The sequence below is a fragment of the Solanum stenotomum genome, chromosome 10 (genome assembly GCF_019186545.1).
Source record: "Solanum stenotomum isolate F172 chromosome 10, ASM1918654v1, whole genome shotgun sequence".
NCBI lineage: Eukaryota > Viridiplantae > Streptophyta > Magnoliopsida > Solanales > Solanaceae > Solanum > Solanum stenotomum.
This window is the reverse complement of record NC_064291.1, coordinates 53,715,412-53,737,559: the sequence shown is the minus strand read 5'-3', so window position 1 is coordinate 53,737,559 and position 22,148 is coordinate 53,715,412. Positions and strand designations below refer to the sequence as shown.

The 22,148-nt window shown below is 30.9% G+C and overlaps 2 protein-coding genes across 3 annotated transcripts; one reads left to right on the top strand and one right to left on the bottom strand.

Moving 5' to 3' along the window:
* Positions 1-1,459: 1,459 nt before the first annotated feature.
* Positions 1,460-6,565, bottom strand: LOC125878452 (thylakoid lumenal protein TL20.3, chloroplastic). Of its 2 annotated transcripts, none has more exons than XM_049559709.1 (6): positions 6,175-6,565; positions 6,048-6,077; positions 5,540-5,646; positions 2,569-2,603; positions 2,305-2,433; positions 1,460-1,886 (listed from the first exon to the last, which is right to left on the bottom strand). In XM_049559709.1, the coding sequence occupies exons 1-6, from the start codon at positions 6,474-6,476 to the stop codon at positions 1,695-1,697; spliced, it is 795 nt and encodes a 264-aa protein (XP_049415666.1). In that variant the 5' UTR covers positions 6,477-6,565; the 3' UTR covers positions 1,460-1,694. The 2 variants fall into 2 exon arrangements, with proteins under 2 accessions (XP_049415666.1, XP_049415667.1); XM_049559710.1 differs by having other exon boundaries at positions 5,540-5,683; positions 6,175-6,434.
* An 8,492-nt stretch (positions 6,566-15,057) lies between these two features.
* Positions 15,058-18,300, top strand: LOC125878455 (protein YABBY 4-like). The gene is made up of 7 exons (XM_049559713.1): positions 15,058-15,379; positions 15,960-16,106; positions 16,378-16,504; positions 16,824-16,872; positions 17,270-17,345; positions 17,750-17,824; positions 17,996-18,300. Exons 1-7 carry the CDS (start codon positions 15,263-15,265, stop codon positions 18,065-18,067), a joined length of 663 nt encoding a protein of 220 aa, XP_049415670.1. The 5' UTR covers positions 15,058-15,262; the 3' UTR covers positions 18,068-18,300.
* Positions 18,301-22,148: the final 3,848 nt, after the last annotated feature.

Below are 22,148 nucleotides of genomic sequence, written 5' to 3'. Positions count from 1 at the left end.
CTTTTGATTCTTAGTCTATATGATCTCTAGCACTGTTCCAGCATCTATTGAGCAACTTTCACGTTTGAAAATTTTAAAGGTAAAAGATAACAATGGTGAAATCCAGATGAACAGAATTCAGAATTCAGAGAGAGAATAAGAACAAAGAAGCATGAAGAAGAAAAGGAAGAGAGAAGTTTTAAATTTTTCAAAAAAATAAAACAGCATAGGAAGTAATAATTTCTTAGAAAATTGAAGAGGTGGAAAGATAAAAAAAAATATGTAAAAAACTTAGTAATAACCATTAATAGGTGAGATAAATTTAATACATGATAATCATTCCCCAAAAATAGGCATAGAATCCGCAAAAAATGATATACTAAAACAGAAAATAAATAATAATTAAAAATGAAAATTAATTAAATATGCTATGTCTGTAATTTAGAAACTTCATTTGTAATTAAATATAAGTATATGTATATGTTGTTAATTAAAGTTCTTAAATAGTATACTTTTGTAATTTTCACTTAATTAATTAACAACAACTAACATTTTATTTCTGTTAATTAATTATACTAATTTATAATACAATTAGTGCTTATCCTCTGTTTATTTGATGCATTCATAGGATCTTGGAACATGCTTTCGTTGATTACTTGTATTTCTTTACATGAATCCCATATACTTTAAATCTTGTCCTATATAAAGTGTAGAGTTCTGAATAACATTTCTTATTTATTAACTCAGTTCATTTTAATTTGTCGAAGAATACATAACTTAATTACAATTCATCTATTGACTATTATACTATTCATTGGTATTGTTGCCTTTGTTGTAAGCCTTTTGTATTCATTCAACCTTGATTGTAGAGAATGGACCATTCATTTTGCCTCATTATTAAGACAAGAAATAGAGGCAGTCAAAATGATGAGCAAGTGATGCCCAAAAAGGAAACATCAATTTTCTACTTGGTGATTAATGTTCCACTTTAACATTCCTTTAATTTGACAAAAGGCATGCTAATGGACTAATCAAACAAGGAATTAAGTAAAAAACAAGCAAGTCATTTGATCTTTTCTCAATCATTGAACAAGACTTGACCAACAACTTGAAAATTAAGACCACTCGGAGAATCTTAGTAGCTCAGTTAAAAAGACCACAGATGTCGGATCCTCCAAAATGCACTACTTTCAAAAGATTCAAAACGTACCTGTGGATATTTTTAAAAAGTTCGAACAAAATATACAGCCCTTCTATAACAACTTTCAAAAGATTCAAAATGTGAAGAGTGCAAGATGAATAATCATTACTTCCTTCAATGTTATCATCAGTGTCACATTGTATCTTTTTTGTAATATTTCATGTTCATTTTCATCCAAACAATTGGGACCACATCTACATAATCAAGGTAACATGTTTTAATATTGTTCCAATTCCTCTGCCCTAACACAAAAAAACAATTAACAATAACAAACTGATGGCTGCAAGAAAAACTAATAAGATTGTTCAAAGCAAATATATCATCAAGACATCAACAAATATTGATGTTTCAAGAATTTGTATTCAGATTTTTGCACACATGAAACATAATTGAACCAACAATGCTCAAGATGTAGCTTATGTTTTCTGCCTGAGTTAAACTATGCGCACATAATTTGAAGGAGATGCCAGAACTCTTTGCTTTCTTCATATATTTATGTACATGGATGCTTTTTTCAGCTTGCTTCACAGAGGCCAGTGGCTGGATCACAAAATCCATCACGATCGAGCAACTGCTGAGGTGGAGCGCTAAGCAGAGGAGACGATGGACTTCCATATGCATTTCGTCTGCTATTCCCACAGCCTAGACTCTTTCTGGTGCTAACCCCTGTCACAGGGTTAGTCCCACTAGCATACTTGCAAAGTGCCTGAAAATAAGCATGATATATACATAACATGTGGGATTGAGACAACTATAACTAATAGCGAGACGTTGTGGAAGTAAATAACAAAAGAAACTCCTGTTTATCACAATATATAAGACACAAGATCGAGTTAGACTATCTAGCAACATGCTCGGAGTATTTTTAGGAATTTAGCTCACCAAATGCGATTTCCTCTGTCTAGGAAATTGTAAAACTCTTAAATATTAGCCGATGTCCCAACAATCGCAAAAGCTATCAATGGGCAACTATTAACCAGGGATTTTCCTTGGTGTGAACTTTCAGCTAACTCTTGGCTTTTCGTTAGTATTGAGTGGTTTAATATGGAACTGAGAATCTCTGCTCGTTAATTAAGACACATTTCTCCGAGACAAGTTACATCTGAAGCGGCTACAAGGATTACCTGTTTCTGCAGGAGGTCTATAACAGCATCACTGAAATCAGCACCTTCAATGATGGCACCCCCAAGGTCACTCCGAGTCAAAACAGATCGAACAAGAACAGCATTAGTGAGATTAGCTTCATTAAGTACCTGCATTAAATGAAAAAACAAAGTTATCTTCACATTCTGAAAGTGAACTCATCATTTCGCAAGAATCTTTAGCCGATGTAATTGTCATGATTAAAAATCGACTTAGACTTAAATCATACGCTACAATGTGCATACCATCCGATCCATCAATGTGTCACTCAAATCTGCACCTATAAAGACCAAAGCAAATAGGAATTAGCAATATCTACGGTCTGAACCAACCTTCATTTTTTTAATCAAAAACAGAAAATTTTGCAAGTAATAGTAACAGATCTGCATCAATTGAATCGGATTCAGCATTCAATCATCAAGGAGATAATATAGTATATTAAACCTCCCAAAATGTTGGTTCAAATGAATGAATTTAATGAACATGAGAGTCTTTGCACACTATGTTGCTTAGACTCTTCAAAACTATTGTCGCACCCGTGTAGAAGTATACTTTTGGAGTATCCGACATGGACCTGTCGACATTTATTAAGAGTCCGGGTAGCATGGCTTGCACTTTAAAGTCTCATGTTTTTGTAGATTTTTCGCTAAGGGTAAATCCCTATAAGTGTAATTAAGTGGAGCACCTCCTAGAAGATTCTTGTTAGTTTTCTAACATCGATCTCTTTTTTCACTCACTATTATTCGCCGAGTTCAAGGTTGTTAGTCATAAATTGTAATCTTCTCTTCATCATGGAGGTTTTGGTTTGGTTCATGTCCCCGCGACATTGTACTTCTGTATTTTATAATAAACATTGCAGGAGCATATGCCAAATTCCCATCACCACAGAAATTGAAAGCTTGGGTGGACGGATTTGGTGTAACAGGTGGGAGACGAGGCAGCATTGCACAAAATAATATTTGTACCCCAATAGATTTTCAATTAGATTAAAAAATATCTACTTTTTCAATTCAAATTTACTATCAAAATGCGAATATTACAAAAACGTAGCCCAATAATAGCTAAATTATGTGCAATTTGGAGATACTAAAATATTTGTATTAAATAAAATATTAGTAAATAATTAAAATTGAAGGGTTTTTATTCAGGATATAGTGATACCTCAGAAAAAATCGGTGAGCTCACCATAAAATCCTCAATGCTACAAAATCCCAAGTAACAATTTCCACAAAACCTTCTAAGAACAGGTAACACTCTTTCTTTAATTTAAAAAAACAATTGGTACTATTGTTTAATTAATTTGATTTTTTTTAGGTTTCAGATTAAAATTCTAATTTGTTTTGGACTAATTACTTTGTATCTCTTTTTTCCTCTTTAATTTACTATTTTTTTCTGAGTGTTTTCTAGGGTTCTCCTTTGTTGATTATTGTTCTTCTCTAGACTCATGGATTACGCTGATGATTTTGTCTTGCTGTTTTTTTTGTTGTAGTAATAATTTTTTGCATTAATTAATTGAGTTTTGCAATAAGCAGCTGAAGATGGAGAATTTGAAATCAGTAGTAGGAGATGCTAAAATTTCTCCCAATTGTTTTATGTCCAAGTTTAAGAGATTAAAGATAGCAGCGGTACGCAGTTTTCCAGAGAGTTTTACGCGATTTGATAATGTTGCAGTTGGAGAAAAGTTAGTATATGGTGAGCCGGTTGTCGTTTGTGAACGAAATGCGGATTCAACATTAGGTTATGAGATTTCAGGGGATAAGAAGGATGGTGAACAAATTGTTCAGATTGGAAGTGTTGATGAGTGTGGAAGTACTGAGCATATAGATATGATGAATGTTGTAGATACGCTTAAACGGAATTTTCAGGTGGGTGATGGAGATTGTGTTGATATGGTAAATGAATTAAAAACAAGAGAATGTGATAGGATTAAGCCAAAGAGGCGTATGGTTTCCTCACTTCGTGATTTTCCAAAGGATCTTAAGAGTTATGGAGTAGTTGACAAAAAATATCAAGAGCATTGCACGGGGAAATCTGGTGATGTAGAAACAAATGATGAATGTCATGAACATTTGAAGGTTGATTTTATGTCTCAAGGAGGTTTAGTTGATCCCGTGGTAGGTGCATTCTCGAGTGGAGAAGAATTTAGAAACAAGAGCCTGTGGTGACGGTCAAACTAGTGGCAGTATTACAATCTGATGTAGATTTGGAGTTCCATGATGAGGCTATCAAGGATAAAGAAGCCATTGGCGAGTTTGAATGTGGGGAGCATGATAATAACAGTTTTCCAATGGTTGAAAATGTTCCAATTGTAGAGAATGCATTAGAAGATGCGGAAAATCCTCATTTGCTAAACAAGCTATGTTCGTTGGTGTACCCTTGTCGGTTTCCAAAGAGACGTAAAGTGTCTGCAGTTCATGATTTTCCGGATGCATTTAAGATCTTGAAAGCACATAACAATGCATCAGAGAAAAACCTGAAACACAGAGAAGCGAACAAATTGGCCGGGGCAAACGAAACAACATGTGATTCCCAAGATGATGTAGAACACATTGAAGCTGAGATTGAGTCTCAAGAAAGTTCAGCTCCTACTGAGAAGGGCTTATCTCGCAGTTTGAGGACATTACTCACTCCTAAGGAAGACACTCTAAATTTTGGTGCAAATACTGTTCACAAACTGACAAGCGTAGCGCATGATGGTACTGGTGCAGATAAACAAGAACTGTCAAATTGTGGAGCTAATTCTACACCGTTAAGCACACAGAGTAGTTCAGAAGTTACGAACTCTAACAAGCGGATTGGAGGAAAGAAAATAGGAGTAAAATGCGAAAACAAAACTATTGTCGAGGATTCAATGGCTACACCAAGATGTCCCAGCATGCCAACCCAACATTACCAATCAGACAGTAAAACTAATCAAAGCAAAGGCAAAGGCAAAGTTCTAAAGAGAAAACAGAATAAAGGATCAGCGCCAATAACTGTTATTCTGGCATTGATGGCTCCTACTAGAGTAAAAGCTACAGCAACTAATGTGTAATCTTGGCACAGTTTTCTGATGGAGCGGAAGAGGTAAAACAGCTAAAGGGAATTTATCAGTATCTTCATATGACGTTCTTTGACAATGAATAAAACGTTTGCCCATCAACAAATAACACTTGTTTGTTCATATATCTAGAGTTCTATCTTGTATATTGTGATGTTTTAGGTATGGAAAAGTACCTGAGAAGTTCGCTTTATACGCAACTGCTTTCTCTAGGTATGCACCATTGAACGTTGAACCACTGAAATCCGATTCCCTCATATCAGCAGATGTGAAATTGGCTCTTCTGTATCAGCAAGTCCAATGGGAACATGAATACTAGTCTGCACTGACAAAACTTCTTGTTCTGCAGTTCTTGTTGAATGACTTTACAATTTACATTTTCTGGTTTCAATATTTCAAGCTAAACTACTGGTTATTTGACTCCAACAAAATAGAAAAAATGCTCCCTCAATTCCAACTTATAGATTATAGATCATTAGTAATGAAATTATGTTCTTTATCAGAGTAATTCACCCTATTGGAAACAGTCTCTCTATCTCTACGAGGTAGGGGTAAGGTCTACGCACACTCTACCCTCTCCAGACTACACTCGTGGGATTACACTAGGTATGTTGTTGTTATCGAATAAACATCTTATCTACACAAGAAAAAGACAGTATCATGCTAGAGCAGAGGAAAGGTTACCTGAAGTTCTCATTTGTATGAACTGTCTTCCTGCAAATCAAAAGAAACAAACAAAAATAAAAATACTGTTTCAGACACCTCATAAAAACATAAAAATTAAAGCTTGCAATTGAAAAAAAGAACTAACTTTAGGTCTGCAGAACCAAATTGAGCAGCAGAACCAATACCAAATTCACCCCTTGTTTCTGCCTCAAACTTATTCAAGTCAGCCATAGCAGTCATGTTTGAGCTAAATGTAATCACTGCAGCTGCTAATGCAGTGGAAACTATGGCCTTCCACTTCTTTACTTCTCTATTTGAATTTGACTTTTCCATTTGACAAACTATTTTGGAAGATTTTTGAGGAATAAAAATTTTATAATAACAAGTAGATGAGGAAGAGATGTTGATGGATTTTATGGGAAGTAATGAGATGGAATTGAGTGCCATTTTTATTTTTTTTGATTTGTTTCTGTCAAGAACAAAGAGATTTCTAGATGGATTTTTTTTTTTTTCCTTTTGTCCACTTCTTTCCACCACAATTCTTTGAACAAATTGGATAGGCTTTGTAAAGTGTACACATGTACTCTCTCCAGTTTTTTTTTTTTTTTACATTTCTATTTTGTGAGGAATAGTTAGCTGCTGTGAATCCAATGACAGGTGGTCATTGTTGTTACACAAATTTTAGACATTAAATACTGTAGGGGAGGTTCACATAAGAGATTTTTGGATCGGCATGAGATGTGGTGCAGTGAATGAAGTTGTTCCTTCTTTAATCAGAAGTTTTAGGTTCGAATTTTGGATATGAAAAAAGTTTTTCTCCGAATAGGGCCCTATGCAGTGCAAATCCGAAATAGTGAGCTTCAATGTTCGGACACTAAATGGAAAACCAAAAAATATACTTATTTTTGGGATCTTTTACCCAAATAACAATCAGAATCCACTATTTATTATTTCTAGTTATTACACACAAATTATAAACAAGATGAATTTTTTAGTTTAAGAAGTGGATATACAATTATTTAAGTTAGTTTCGATAGAAGAAAATTGATTTATTACTCTCTCGTAGAATGACTTGATATTTTTTAAAATCCTAAGATTTAAATTACATTTTATACTATCCTAGTAAGCAATATTTAATTATTTGAGAGCAACTTCATCCTAAATTATCAAAAGTACCTTACTATTTCACAATTTCTCAACAAATAGATAAAATATCACGCTCAAGTAGGTTATTGTGATTCTAAATTTAATTTAAGACGTCTAAATTAAGAGGAGGGAGTACAAATAAAATTGACTTTAAAACAAGGGATAATTGTACACAATGGCAAATTTATAATCTAAAATAAATGGAGTAGCTACTGTTTGATTTAATTGCACCCNTAAGTATCCGCCCGTTATTAATTAAAGTATCTGCGCTGCTATATTATGCACCCGCCCGTTAATTTAAGTATCCGCCCATTATTAATTAAAGTATCCATGCAAACAACTTAATAATTTAAGTATCCGCGCTGCTATATTATGTATCCGAAAAACACTAAAAAGGGGATTTTTGGTAATTAATGAAAGAGTAGGGATAGGAAGTAATTTCTTTCTTATACTATGTGATTTGCCTAATTTTTACTTTAATTTAAGATGTCTAAATTAAGAGGAGGGAGTACAGATAAAATTGACTTTAAAACAAACATAAAGATGGGCCTGTTTTTCACATTTAGCAGTTGAAATGGGCCGACATCGGACAACATAAATAGGCCAATGGGCTAATCTTATTCCTAACAGGCAGGCCCATATAACATAATCTGTTGGACTTGCTTCCAGACCTAAATATCCATTTTGTTACTTCATGGATCCTAATATAAAATGAGAGATATTGATTCAATTTCCCCTTTTGACCAAAGTTTATAGTCTACTCTAAAAATAAGAAAAAGGGTTATATTATCAAGTGTAATCGATACAATTAAAAGTTGATTGAAAGATTTTCTTCTACATACCGAAAATTGATAGGAGTGGGCGGAGTTAGAAGGGGCGGGAGAAGTTCATACGAATCTTCTTCACAAAAAAATTATAATATGTAAAGAAGTTTTTTTAAGTACATATATAATGGATGTTGAATTCTGGGCGAAAATCGTATTTGAAGTGGAGAGAGCGCATTTATTTTTGCACAAGCTAAGTAGGTATACTCATTAATGAAATGGATCATTTATGTGATGTGCAAGGGAGAATGTAGTATTTGCACAACGGGTCTAAGCCTTGTGGTGTCATTCTTGCATATATAATGATTGTTCAATTAGTCGAATGTTGGAATTTTTATTAAAAGTTAAAGCAATATTAACTTAATTCTTGCCCTTCATAAAATGAGTCTGAATCACTTCATGTATTGATATGGACTGACAGTATTATAGATTTTTATTAAAGACCGAATAAAGCTTTTGTTGGAGAATCTTAATAGCTTAGTCGGTTGGTTATATGAACTTTCACCTTATTGGTGAGGGTTTGATTCCCCACATTGTAATCCCTTCCCCATTTCCCTTTATTTAAAAAAAATAAAGCTTTTGTATTGCATTAGATTAAATCTTGCCACCTTACATAAGGTTAAATCCATCATACCACACCCACACCGTCTCAATTGTCATCCTTAGGAACTACATAAAAACCTCGTTTTGAAATGAGCTTCAAAGATGTTACTCTGACAAGCTAAGCCCATATTAACGGCTCTAAATACGGGCTATAAAATTTAATTACTAGCCATATAAAGTAATCTTGAAATGATGGTTTTACTAATAGCCCACAGAGGCACAGTAACTTATATAAAGATTCTGAAACATAAAAGAGAGGTGTTTTACTGTTTAAAAAGGACGAATCAATGTAAAGAGAAATGGACCCTAGCTGTGTACAACAACTAATTAGTACACTACCACCATACTTTAGTCCTCTCACCAGCCTAACCTTTGTCTCATTAATTCATCCTTCAAATATCTCATTAAGAGGTCGTTTGGTAGGGTCTATAGTACTAGCGTTTGGTGTATTAAAAACTAATGAAGATATATATGTTTTTTAACTTGACTTTAGCTGATATCTATATTTTTTTAGTTTTGGATATGTACAAGTAGATACTTAAATTTGTATAAAATCAAACAAGTAGACACAAATGTCATATGTGACATAATATATACAGGACACCACTTAGGACACAAAATTGTCAAGTAAAACGAATGTGTCTATTTGTTTAATTTTATACAAGTTTAAGTGTTTAGTTATGCACACTCAACGTTGAAGGGTGTAGATACCAACTACAACAAAGTCAAAGAGTATATTTATGATTGTGCTTAAAAATAATACGTATTGCAGAATTTTTATTTTTTTATTTTTACAGATGTACCCTTCGCAAGTCGGTGGAAAAGGTTTTGAGAGGTTGTTGTGACTTTGATCATGCTAATGCAATGCGCTAATCAAAACTCCTCGCATTCCTAATATTATGAATTTTCATGTATAAGTTTTATTTATATCTTAATATCAAATTCAATATATTGTATAACTAATACATAGGTTGAAAAAGTATGTCAAACAAGATATTGATATACAAAGTTAATGAGTGCATTATTTTATTTTAATGAACTTTACAAAACGACCCCTAAGAGGTCAATATATTTTTCTAATACACGTTATAAATAAGATAAATATAAAATCTATATACATTTTATCTATTTAAATCATATTTATTTCTAATACACATTATAAAAAATAAAGATAAAATCTGAGTACATTTCATCTATTTGTATCATATTTATTATTGTGAGTATGTTAATCGTTGAAGAAGTCAATTTATAGCTTATGATTTTAAAGCATAGGCCAACAATCAAGTGCCATCTTTATATAAGAAAAAAACGTACCTTTTGTGGGGCTCTCCAATGTCTCTTTGTATTTGTCCACACAAACACAACTCAATGGATATCCTTTGTGGAGTTTTCTCTTTTTTATAACACTATTCTAATTTTTAAACACAATCTATCCGGTGGCGTAGCTATGTATAACGTAGATAGTTAATTGGATATCCTTCGTTGAAAAACTATAAATATGTATATAGAAAATCATACAAAATATATACGTTAGAAATTATTTTTCATTTATATATACATATATATATTCAAATTTAGATATCTTTAACAACATTTCTCACTTCGCCACTAAATCAATCACCTCAAAAACAGTATATAGAGCGATATTTATGGATGTGGAAAGCAAAAAAGAATGGGAAGAGAAGCCTCACTGTTTTTTCAGAACTTAATTACACATAAAAATGAAAAAAAGATCGTCAAATAAACGGGTCACTTGCTAATGTATTTATGCTCTTTATAACCAATAATTTTTTCATGTAGCATAAATTTATATTTGAATATTATAATATCTCATGAATTATGTCCAAGTACAACTCCGGTTAATAAATAGGGCCATATCCACCAAAATTTAGTTGGGTCAAGATAAGATAAAATGATGAGTAATAGTCCAATTCGTAAAATCTGTTATTAAATTTAATTTTTTTTGTGTAATTATCAAACAAAACTAGTTCATATAAAAGAAATTATTATGATATATAACACATCAAATAGTAAAATACAACAAATATTTTAATAAAAAATTTTGAATTAATTTAAACTATATATTTAACTAAACTTTAGATGAACTGAATATGAAAATATCACACTACTATGCATTAATTCTTTCAACCTCTAGACTAGTCCCCTACACATTCTTGCAATTGTCTTTTGTGTTAGGCTCGAATATCGACAGCCCCTCCTCTATTTATGCTATGGTTATTCATAAAATTCTACTTACTCTAAGGGCACTAACCAAAAAATAAATAAAAAATAGTCACGCATTCAAGAAGAAAAAAAAGAGTAGGATATTAGTTTTTTTAGAAAAATACCCGTTTTATTTAGAATTTTCTTTACATCCTTAAATTTTATAACCAACTAAACTAACGCAAAATAATATACTCCATTCATTTTAAAAAGAATGATTTTTTTTAATAATATTTTCATTTCAATTTTTCACATAACAAAAATTAAATGATATTTTAATAAATTTAACATAACTTTAATTTAAAATTACGATACTAAAAATCTTTTGCCACATTAAATGAAAGTATTCTTTTTTAAAATGGAGAAAGTATATCTATGATCGATCACATGGATGATTTGACGGATCTTGGGAGCTACTATAATAGATATTGTAGAGTGGAGGAAGCTAATCAGTGATACCTCTTAGAATCTTCTCTTTTTGGGTTATATGATCAATTCAATATATTTAATTTGAGTCAAGAGTCGGTTAGAAATAGAGTTATAAAATTTACGCATATTTTATTTTTTATAAATATTATTTATAAAATTACAATATTAGATATGTTATTGTTATTGTACCATCAATTTTATGACTTAGAGCACGTCTTAATTTGTTGATGACATATAGTGAATAAGCTTTATAAGTGGTGATTTTTTTAAATTATAGATATAAACATTTGAAAGTCGGTTTCAATTCGAATATTAGATATTAAGTGAAAAAATAAAAATTAAATACAGTAAAATCTCACTAAATTAATATTCAATAAAATAATAATTTATTTAAGATAATATTTTTCTCTGATCTCAACTTGGGTCAATGGAAAAAATTATTTATTTCTATAATATAATAAGATAATATATTTTTAGAAGATCCCTACATAAATATATGGTCCTATTAATATTATAAATTAATAATTCTTTAAAATTACAAATATATCTAAGACAATTTAGTGAAATGTGATTCTATTGTTTTTGTTTTTTGTTAAAATTTAAATCTAATTAAAGTTCATCTCTAACTTTTTTTACTGCATCCTAAAGTTCTGGTGTTGTCTTTTCGAACTGCACCATAAAATTGCAAAGAGATCAAGCACGTAACTGGTTTCAAAGGTATTGTATTGTCTTCAACTGCATCATCAACATTGGTTTTTTGGTGTTATCTACAATTTCTTCTAAAATCTAGACCTCTGAACATGAATCTCAAAATATTATTTTAATTAATTTGATATTAATTTATCCATTAAATAATACCTCTACAGAATAATAATATTTCATTGTCCCACTTATATTAATTTAGTGAGGTTATATTGTAGTTATCTATTTGAATAAAAGTATTGAAATTGCTTAATAAATAGTTGATGTTCAGTGAAATATATCTGATAAGTTTTTCATTTGTTAAAATGACTAAATTGCCCCTAAATTTGTGATTTTTTTTTTTTATAAATTCGTAATATCCGTGTAAACAACAGAGGAAATGATGATTATGGATTTAGGAAGTTAGAAGTTTATAAAAAAAATTATATTTAATGTTAGAAAAAAACATGAAAGATAGAATAGTACGCAAAATAGTTGATCAAATTTTGAATGATATGAGTTTTAACTGATTTTGACTTCAATTTACTTATAAACAATTTGATGTTTACCAAACATTTAAAATGCTTCTACATCAGATTGTCCGACAAATAAATTTAGCTAACACTGTCTAACTCTTTAGCATATAACCATTCTAATGATTATTGTTTTCCACTTAAATAAGAGTTGTTTTGACTCAAAATAAAAAACGTTACACCTAATTCCTAACCAGTTGATTGTATTTAGACTTCTTTTATTTTCACTTAATTAATAAGCATTTAATAATTCCTAATAATGATTGAAGAAAACTTAAAAATAAGAGTGATGGAAATGGATGATCCTTAAAATGAGAAAATCAGTCAACAATGCAAGAAATAGCTAGTATCTTTTCGAAGCAACATTAGGGTTCTTCTAAGTGAATATAAATAAGTAGGAAAAATTATTTCCTGAGCAAATATATGTCTTGTATTTATTCAAATTAGAATTTTATGTCGATTTGCTTTGTATCTGTATATCAATTCACTTTGTGTCTATTCTCTCGGATACATTGATCCGGTCATACTTTAGTATCACATCGTAGATCCCTATCCCAACACTATTTTCCTTATCAGTGAACCGGATCATAGTACATAGGTACTCTTTGATGCAGCGGAAATGTGATACATTGACACAGACCGAACAAATATAAAGTGAATCAATACACTAATATATAGCTAGCAAATCAATACAATGTGTCACGAGTTTTTGTAATTAAACTATTATAACGTTTGGTTATCGATCAATCTATCGATATGATTGTTAATTAGAACTCAAATATCGCTATTTCTAAAATTTCATTTAATAATAGGGAAAATATGTGAAAAGAAGTATGTGGGGATTTGTGCAAAATAAGTGAATGGATCTAACAAAAAGGGTTAGACAAAAAAGAAAGTAAAAAAAATAAAGGAAAGGACAAAATAGGACGGTAAAAGTATTGACACAACTGAGATGTTTTAATTTTTCACTGACTTGAATTCATTTTTTCTGCAAAGTGAGAAGAGAATGAATGGTCAAATCATCAAAAGTAATGTTTTAGCTAGTCCTTTGTACTGTTTACATATTATCACATAATCATAGCTATATAATTAGTATGTTTATTAGAGTATTAAAAAAACACCATCATTATTCAATTATTTATATTTTCAAAACCCTAGGGAGGCGGAGACGAAAGAGGGGTAGTAGGGTTCTTGGATGGATATATTAGTATTTGGAATTTGGAATTAATGTGGATATGGCTTATTGTCCTGGGGTCACAAGAAAGTTCTTCAAAAGGCTTTTTCTAGGGTTTTGTGTTTTTCTATTTTTATCTTTTCAATAGTTATTACTTGTATAAGGTTATGGGTGGTAAAGTATTACAACATGAATGTATTTTGACATGTTTTAGTTGTTAGATCAAACATATTCTTATTTATTTAATTATGCATTTGATACGATCCGATAACATGTGAGTCTTATTTATCTTTATTCATATCTGAAATTCATTTTTGATGATAGGTGGAGAAATCGAGTCAAACTTGGGATCTCTATATACTCTAATGTTACATTGAAATGTATTATTATTGCATCTAATAGCTAGTTTAAGTGGTAAGAGATAGTACTCTTCATCTCTTGTTGAATGTATAATAAGTAAATAAAAGTATATATTTGCTTTCTAATGATAGTGTAAGTTTTTAGATGAGACAATAATATCATAATCATTATTTCGATTCAATGTTAAGCTTCGATATTTTGTTGTTCGTGCTTCAGTTAGCAAACTTAAGCGTGTGGGGTGTTTAATTGTCTCATACCGATGGGAAATTGGGATATGCAATATTTGGCCTCTCTACATAGTCCTAGTCAATCTCCATATCATGAGCTAGTTTTCGGCAACACATTATCAAAAAAAAATTGTATGTGATTGCCTCATGAAAAAGAATTAGATTTTCACGTGACGTCATGTTGAGAATAATTAAGTACCTAAAAGTGTGATTTCTCTAACAAATTATAATAAAACTTTTAAAATAAAATGATCATACACTTCAACATTACTTTTACTCATTTACTTACTATTATGTGTTGAGTGTTTCTAAGAATATACTACTCTCTTCATCTCAATTTATCTGACACCATTAAACTTAACACTAATTTTAAGAAAAAAAGAAGTGTGTCTATAAATTATTTCGTTAAGAATAAAATAAAATTTTGATATTCTTTTTTAGATCAGACTAAAAAAAAAGAGTATCATATAAACTGAGAGTAATTGTAAGGAAAAAGGTTAAAGCATACAATCTAAAACTACAAACAATGAAAATAACAAGTGAATGGGTGTATTTGGGAGGTTTATAACGCCCCATGCAAAGGTCGTTTTCTAGCTCCTCTCCCCCACATCTGCCGCATTCTGCCTTTCAATTCATACACACAACATTGGGAATGCCAACCACACAACATATGTTTCATCTTTTCTCTCTTAATTAATTCATAAATTTTAAAAATCATATTATAAAATAAAATATACATACATGATACACATCCATGCATGTGCACTGTCCACTATGCATAACATCCATACATACATAACATCCATCACCAATCTATAATAAACAAGACCAAGACATTAAGTAGAGTGCTAATAGTGAGGGAGAAAAAAAAAAGGGGTTTTGCCCTCTCTGACTCTATCTTCTTTCCTCAAACTCATATCATCATAAGATACAAGGAAGTGTCAAAAGGCATCAATCAAATCAAATCAAATCAAATCAATCACAAAAGCAGGAGGAACCAATCAGTTTGGAAAAGAATAAGAGAAATAATATAATGTCCTCTTCAAATAGCTTGTCATTGGACCACCTTCCTCCTCCTCCTCCTCCGCCTCCACCTCCTTCCGAGCAGCTCTGCTATGTCCATTGCAACGTTTGTGACACCGTCCTCGCGGTATATACACTATAGACATACACACACACACACACATATATATATACTAGTTTTTGAATCAAGAATTACATATGTATATATTATGTTTTCTTATTAGGGTTTCTTGTGATTTTCAACTTGAGTTTTTTCTTTTAGGTCGTTTGGTTCAAAACAAGGTTATCCCAAGATTATAATCTTGATTTAATCTCATCTTCTATATAATAATAATTCCATCACGGATTTTGTGTAAGCTTTATTATAGTTTTTATTTACTATTAGTTAATATCCTTAATCAAATACTCAAATAATTTCCTAATCCTCTAATTTACTAGAGTGGTTTTTTCACTCTTTTTTTTTTTTCAAAGAAATTTTTTTTCCCGATTATTAAAGGAGTTAAATTCCAAAAGAAAGAATACAAGAGGGGGGTTTGACCTTATCTCGAAATACAACAAGAGGATAAATAACTCGATAAAAGGAGGGTTAGGAGATTAATATCTACAAACTAAACCCCTTAAATATGAAATTAATCTATATTAGCCAACAAAAAAGTTGTGGTTTTAACAATTTTTGTTTTTTTTTTTGTTTATGATTGTATTTTTAGGTAAGTGTACCGTGCACAAGTTTGTTCAAAACTGTGACGGTTCGATGTGGACACTGCACTAATCTTTTGCCTGGATGGCTTTTGCCTTCCACTAATCATCATCATCATTTTGGTCACACTTACTTCTCTCCTTCCCACAATCTTCTGGTATGTACTAACTCTCACGCTATATGTATACATCGCTCTCGTTTGGCTACAAATTTTGAAGTTATAATTTGAAAATGTAAGTTTTTAAAGTGGTGTGAGTAGAAGTCCCAAAAACTGGCTCACAGTTGATTTACTGTGAGCTAGTTTTTGAGAACTTGAAAATATTTGAAGAATACATTTTCAAAATCTATGGTCAAACCCTAGAAAAGAATATACTTTTTTTTAATTTATCAGAAAAATTTGACAAATTACAATTGTTTTTAATTTGCAGGAAGAAATAAGCAATGCAACCCCAAATTTCTTGATGAATCAGAGTAACTCAGCTCATGAATTTATGCAGCTGCCTGCTCGACCTGGATTTGATGATCTTCCTAGACCGCCACCCGTTATTAACAGACGTGAGAAATCTTAACAAATTATCTTATATTAAGAGTTTAAGTTATATGTACTGACACGATAAAATACTAAAAATTTAACCCTAAATTCAAAGAAAGACTGATTTTTTGTGATGCTTCTTATTAAATAAAGTAGTACTACATATTTTTTTTCTTTAACATATACCAACTCTGAGTTTTTTCCTAAATTTCCCTGACTTTACTTTGTGATGAAAGATGAAACTAAAAGATATCAAGTATTTTGTGTATGTAAGTAGAAAGACTGTTTGCGATAAACGTAATTGAAGTTATTTTTTTAATTTTGGCTCTCTTGTATGTACAGCTCCTGAGAAGAGACAGCGAGTCCCTTCTGCTTACAACCGATTCATCAAGTAAGACTCATAAGTTACTGTCTTCAATTTGTTTGTCTTATTTTGATTTGATATGAATTTAAGAGAGTGAAGAAAACTTGGAATTTTGTGGTCTTATATTAAAGATATATCAAATGTACTAAAATGCACTTTAACTTTTAAACATGTCATGTAAAAAAAATTAGAACTAAAGAGTTGCTAAAAAGGAAAAAGATTTTCTTTTTGATACGGATTGAAAAAAAAAGTTGGACAAACAAATTGAAAATCTTGAAATGAAGGGAGTATAATGCACACATTCAGACATCTTTTTCTATAATTAAAATACAATTACAAATATCTTATGAAGGTATTTATTAAGTATATATTTATATTTTCATATGAAATTAGACTATATATTAGTGTTTACAATTTTGTGCAGGGAAGAAATCCAACGCATAAAAGCAGGGAATCCTGATATTAGCCACAGAGAAGCCTTCAGCGCCGCTGCAAAAAATGTATGAGTATTATCTTAATTAGGGTTTCGTTTAACTTTCATTTAGAGCGTATAGGGGTTATTTGGTTCGCAGACTAAGTTATCTCGGAATTATAGTTATGAAATTATAATTTTTGGACTAATTTATTCCACCTGAGAGATGCGATAAAATAACTTGATGGGATAAGCTGGAATGTTCAGGATTAAGTTTGAAATTAAATTATGCTTTATTTGGTTTAAAATATAAATTTATTGCAAAAACTTAATCATGAGATATTTCATCTTATCCCACGAACTAAACAGCTGAAATATTTCTGTGTGCGACAACAAAATCTTGATAACTGAGAACTAGGGTTTATACCATATGTTTTTATTTAAAGCTAAGTTTCGTACGTGATACTTTTTTTCTTTTTGTTGATGACACAGTGGGCCCACTTTCCACACATTCAATTTGGTCTCATGCCTGATCAGACTGTTAAGAGGACTAATGTGCGTCAGCAGGTACATTCGAGTCTCACTGTTATCCATTATTAAAAAAGAAAATCATGTGTATAACCGTTGAATAGAAATCAAGTCGGCATGTGAGGGACATTTTGATGTGTGCTTTTTATAACAGTTTAAATTTTTTGATAAGATGATCACACGTTTAAGATGTTTTTGTTTTGTTGGTAGGATGGAGAAGATGTTCTTATGAAAGATGGTTTGTTTAATACATCAGCCAATGTTAGTGTGTCTCCTTACTGATGATGGGATGAGAATCAAAAGTGAACAAGTTTTGAGATGGATGCAGAAGCTATATTAGTAGCTAAATGTCTAAGTGTCTAACCAATTAATGTGACTCTTTCTAGCATGTTGAATGTGTAATTTTCTTTCTTTTTATCTTTGTGTTGAATTGTACTTTTGGCTTCAATGTTTCAACTTTTGCTTGAACAATATTCACTTTTTGCTTTTTAGCACTACATTTTCATGGCCTATAATTTGTAGTTTTGTACTACTACTACTATATATATATTGTGTTGTATTAAAAGTTAACCACAGATGAAACAATAAAGATAGGTAAATACTAGTGGTTATATAGAATTACCCTTACGTCAATATATATGTTATTGGTGGGAAGTAACAAGAATTCTGTGGAATTAATCGGGGTGGGTGCGTGTAAGGTTCACCTTGACACCATGATTATTTGAAACCCTATCTATAGGTTGATATCTTAAGTTAATTACAACAATATTACAAAAACTCTTCAATTTAAGTAAAAGACTTTGCAAGTGAAGCTCTAAGACGAATAGACAATGTACTAGATCAGTTCGAGACTTCACAAGTACTATCCTACTGGCAAGGTCCGCCCAAGGTTTCATTCAAATCTCCTTTTGGCGAAAAATTAATTACAATATTTTTATATAGTAATATTGTTTTTTATGTATATATACATTAAATGTTAAACCTTTTATTTTAACTTTTTCGTGTGTTTGCTTCTTCATATTTTAAACCCCTAAATGAAAATTTTGGCTCCACCGCTAGTGACCACAAGTCAACTTTTATCAGTAAGATTCCAAGACAATGTCAGAATTTGAAACATCTACATTTAAAATTTCAGCACAATATCTGAAGTTTTACTATTTGACAGAGGTAAAAACACTAAGGCAAAATTAAACATTGCATTTTGGATTTGGTGTGTGCTTGTGCGTGTGTGGGGTGGGTAGGTGGGTGTGGGGGGGCTATAAAATTATAATAGCATTTAAAAACAATATGAATTTCCTAATCTGATAAACTTCCGCTATACAATTAAATCATGATATCAATATGCAAATACAACTCAAAATTTGAGAGGAAGTGATTATTTTTATCAAAGGGAGGAAAATTGAACTTAGTTATTATCTCATCTAAAATCTTAAGTAGTTAGAAAGAATACACTTTATTAGTTAATTGTATTCCCAACGTGCCCCGACACGTGCTTAAACTATTAGAGAAAGCACACTTAATTTGTTAATCATATTTTCAACAAAGAAAAGTCCTTTCACGCTTATATTAATGTGATATTAAAGCCATAATTTTTCAAGTATACTCAAATAGTGGTTATAAATTAAAAGGGAAATGACGCGGATAAATAAATATATACTAGTTAATAAGTAAACATAGCTATAGTTTGAATTAATTGTTACTCACAACCTCTTTTTAGCAATAATTACGCGTGCCTCTCTTCCTTTCTCTCGCCTCTCTCATCTCTCATCTCTCATACATATACAAATACAAATTATACATATACAATTACATGACAAATATACAAATACAATTTGCCTCTCTGCCCTTTCTCCTCCTTCTCCCAATCTCACTCGCCAGATATACAAATACACACACACACACACACACACACATATATATATATATATATCAGTTACTTATATACAATTATCTAACATATATTCATATACAATTCGATAGATATACAAATACAATTCATTTCTCTCCACTCTCTGCCCTCTCTCGCTCGCCTCTCTCCTCCCTCTAACATGTAGTTACGAATCGTAATTAGCAAACTATAGCTATGGAGTCTAATTAAGTTATTTTTAGTGGCTATTTGTGAAATTTCCTCTAAATTAAATATTGGCCCAATTGTTTGGCAAGCCCACGTCAATCTTTTACCAAATTTTGAGTAAATCCACTACATTGTAGGACCAAATCTGTGGGCCCAAAGCAGTCTAAGAGCCTGTTTGGACATCAAATCATGAATTGAAACTAGGCGTTGATTTGAAATTGAAATTTTGTTTGAACATGCCATTAGAGCTTTTTAAGTTATAAGTTCTCTCCTAAACATGAAGTATTTAATGCCTCTTTTACATTTTCCTTTCATTAGTTAGCTTCATAATGACATTCAGGAGACATGAAGAAGAAGAAAAGAAATGTGGACCATTTATATGATTGTGTTATACATTTCAACAATTATTATAATATCATGTTCAAAAGTCATGTGATTTGCTATTAATTAGTTCAACTTATTCTCTTTACTGTTCAATATATCTTTTCATTGTGTCATAGAAGTGACTGGTTTATGATTCTGTTGGTTGCTGCGTTCATAGAAATGGAAAAAGAAGGAGCTCATCCCCACAACAAAATAATGTGCCATAAGAAAAACAAATCCTAAGAATAATAATAATAATAGTAATAATATTATACCAAATTTATCTTTATAGTAAGGAATGAAGTTTGAACTTTTAATCATGCCACATTGTATTCGATAGTGAAGTCAATATACATATAACAAAATATATAAATAAGTCAAGACAATTCAAGGTATAATTAACGGTCTTTGATAAATATGGCTCTTGATTTTACTCTCTGGTTTTAAAATATTCGATGTTTCGAAAAAGCTTCGTGTTCGTTGAGTGTTAATTAAGTGACAATGTTTAGAGAAGGAAAAGGTAATTTAGATAAATATTAGTATTTAATTAAAATTATTGAATATTAAGTCTTATTGAGAGTACAAATACCTTTATGAACCAAAGAGAGTAGTAACTTGTAAGTTCTTTCCTTCATTTTATTTTAGTTTGCAATTATATCAAAAATAGATATTTTTATTTTACCTATCTATTTTAGATTATTATATTTTTATCCTAGCCTTAGACCTTAAGATTGAATAATTACATAGTTAAATTTAGAATTTCAAGACTTTATTTATAACGTTAATTTGATAAAATGGATGGAGGACTATATTATTTGTATTTCATTTATGAGTTATGACAACCTAGGCAGCTCACGTGAATTCATGTGACGGTTTTGGCCCCAAGTTTGACTACGATTAGACAGAGTATTTTTTATTTTTTTTAATTATTATTATTATTATTATTATTTTACCTTTTTTTGGGTACAAAAATTCAAAGGCTGAATGTGCATTTACATCAAAAGGGAATTCAACTCTTTTTCGATTATAAGATTGTGATGGGATGGATAAAATTTACCAAAATAAACTAGTAGGAACTTTTTCTTTTTGAACGAGCCTTTTGCGCACGGGTGAATATCCTCCGTCGAGTGGAAGACCAAAAAATATATTTCTGAGTAAATGTAAGTAGAAAATAAGAAAAAATTATCGTCAGATACTATTCGAAAATCTACTTTAACAAATATATACATAGTTTATACACTACATATACAACCAAAATATATCTGATGATGTATATTTCATCCATGTTGATAAACTAGATGACCGAAGAGTACATTTATCAACCCAAAGTAATCAGCAGGGTTATAGGAGTAAAAATAACAAGAAGGGAGATGCATTTTATATTGCTTAATTATCTGCAAAGAATCAATGCAAATTTGATTTGATTCGTGACTGCAAAATAAGTCCAGGCTGGTACTTTGAAATCAAATATTCTGAATTTTGGACCACTTATTATTATCCAGAGAAGCATATATGCTGCCTTATAATAAATCCAAACTTTTTCTTACATTTTAGTCTCAAGACAAAATTTCTCAAGTATTTGGCTGGTTTTGTTTCCCCAATATCTTTTCTTGTGAAAGTAATTTAGCTCAATTCAGAATATAATTGGCAAAATGTTTTAAATGTAACCCTGCTAAGTATGGATTAACAATTGCCAAAGCTTTTTAAAAGGAAATTTTGAAAAAAATTCAACAAGCACCTTTCTTAGTTAGGTAGCTTCTTTGTTTCTACAACGCGATAACTTTGTTTATCATTTCATGGTTTGACACAAAAATACCTTCGAATAGCTCAAAAATACCCTCTTTAGTCTCCACTCTCCACTAACGTTTACTCCAACTCAAATGAAAATAACCAATTTTATCTTGTGTGTGACCATCTCAACAAACT

Bases quoted from the DNA above. Each gene is read 5' to 3' on its own strand.
- LOC125878452 (XM_049559709.1), bottom strand. From the start codon at position 6,476: ATGGCACTCAATTCCATCTCATTACTTCCCATAAAATCCATCAACATC. The intron at 2,604-5,539 runs GTACTTTTCCAT...TGGTCTTTATAG, and splicing joins GTATAAAGCGAACTTCTCAG to GTGCAGATTTGAGTGACACA. The intron at 2,434-2,568 runs GTATGCACATTG...CATTTAATGCAG, and splicing joins ACACATTGATGGATCGGATG to GTACTTAATGAAGCTAATCT.
- LOC125878455 (XM_049559713.1), top strand. From the start codon at position 15,263: ATGTCCTCTTCAAATAGCTTGTCATTGGACCACCTTCCTCCTCCTCCT. The intron at 16,107-16,377 runs GTATGTACTAAC...TTTAATTTGCAG, and splicing joins CTCCTTCCCACAATCTTCTG to GAAGAAATAAGCAATGCAAC. The intron at 16,505-16,823 runs GTGAGAAATCTT...TTGTATGTACAG, and splicing joins GCCACCCGTTATTAACAGAC to CTCCTGAGAAGAGACAGCGA.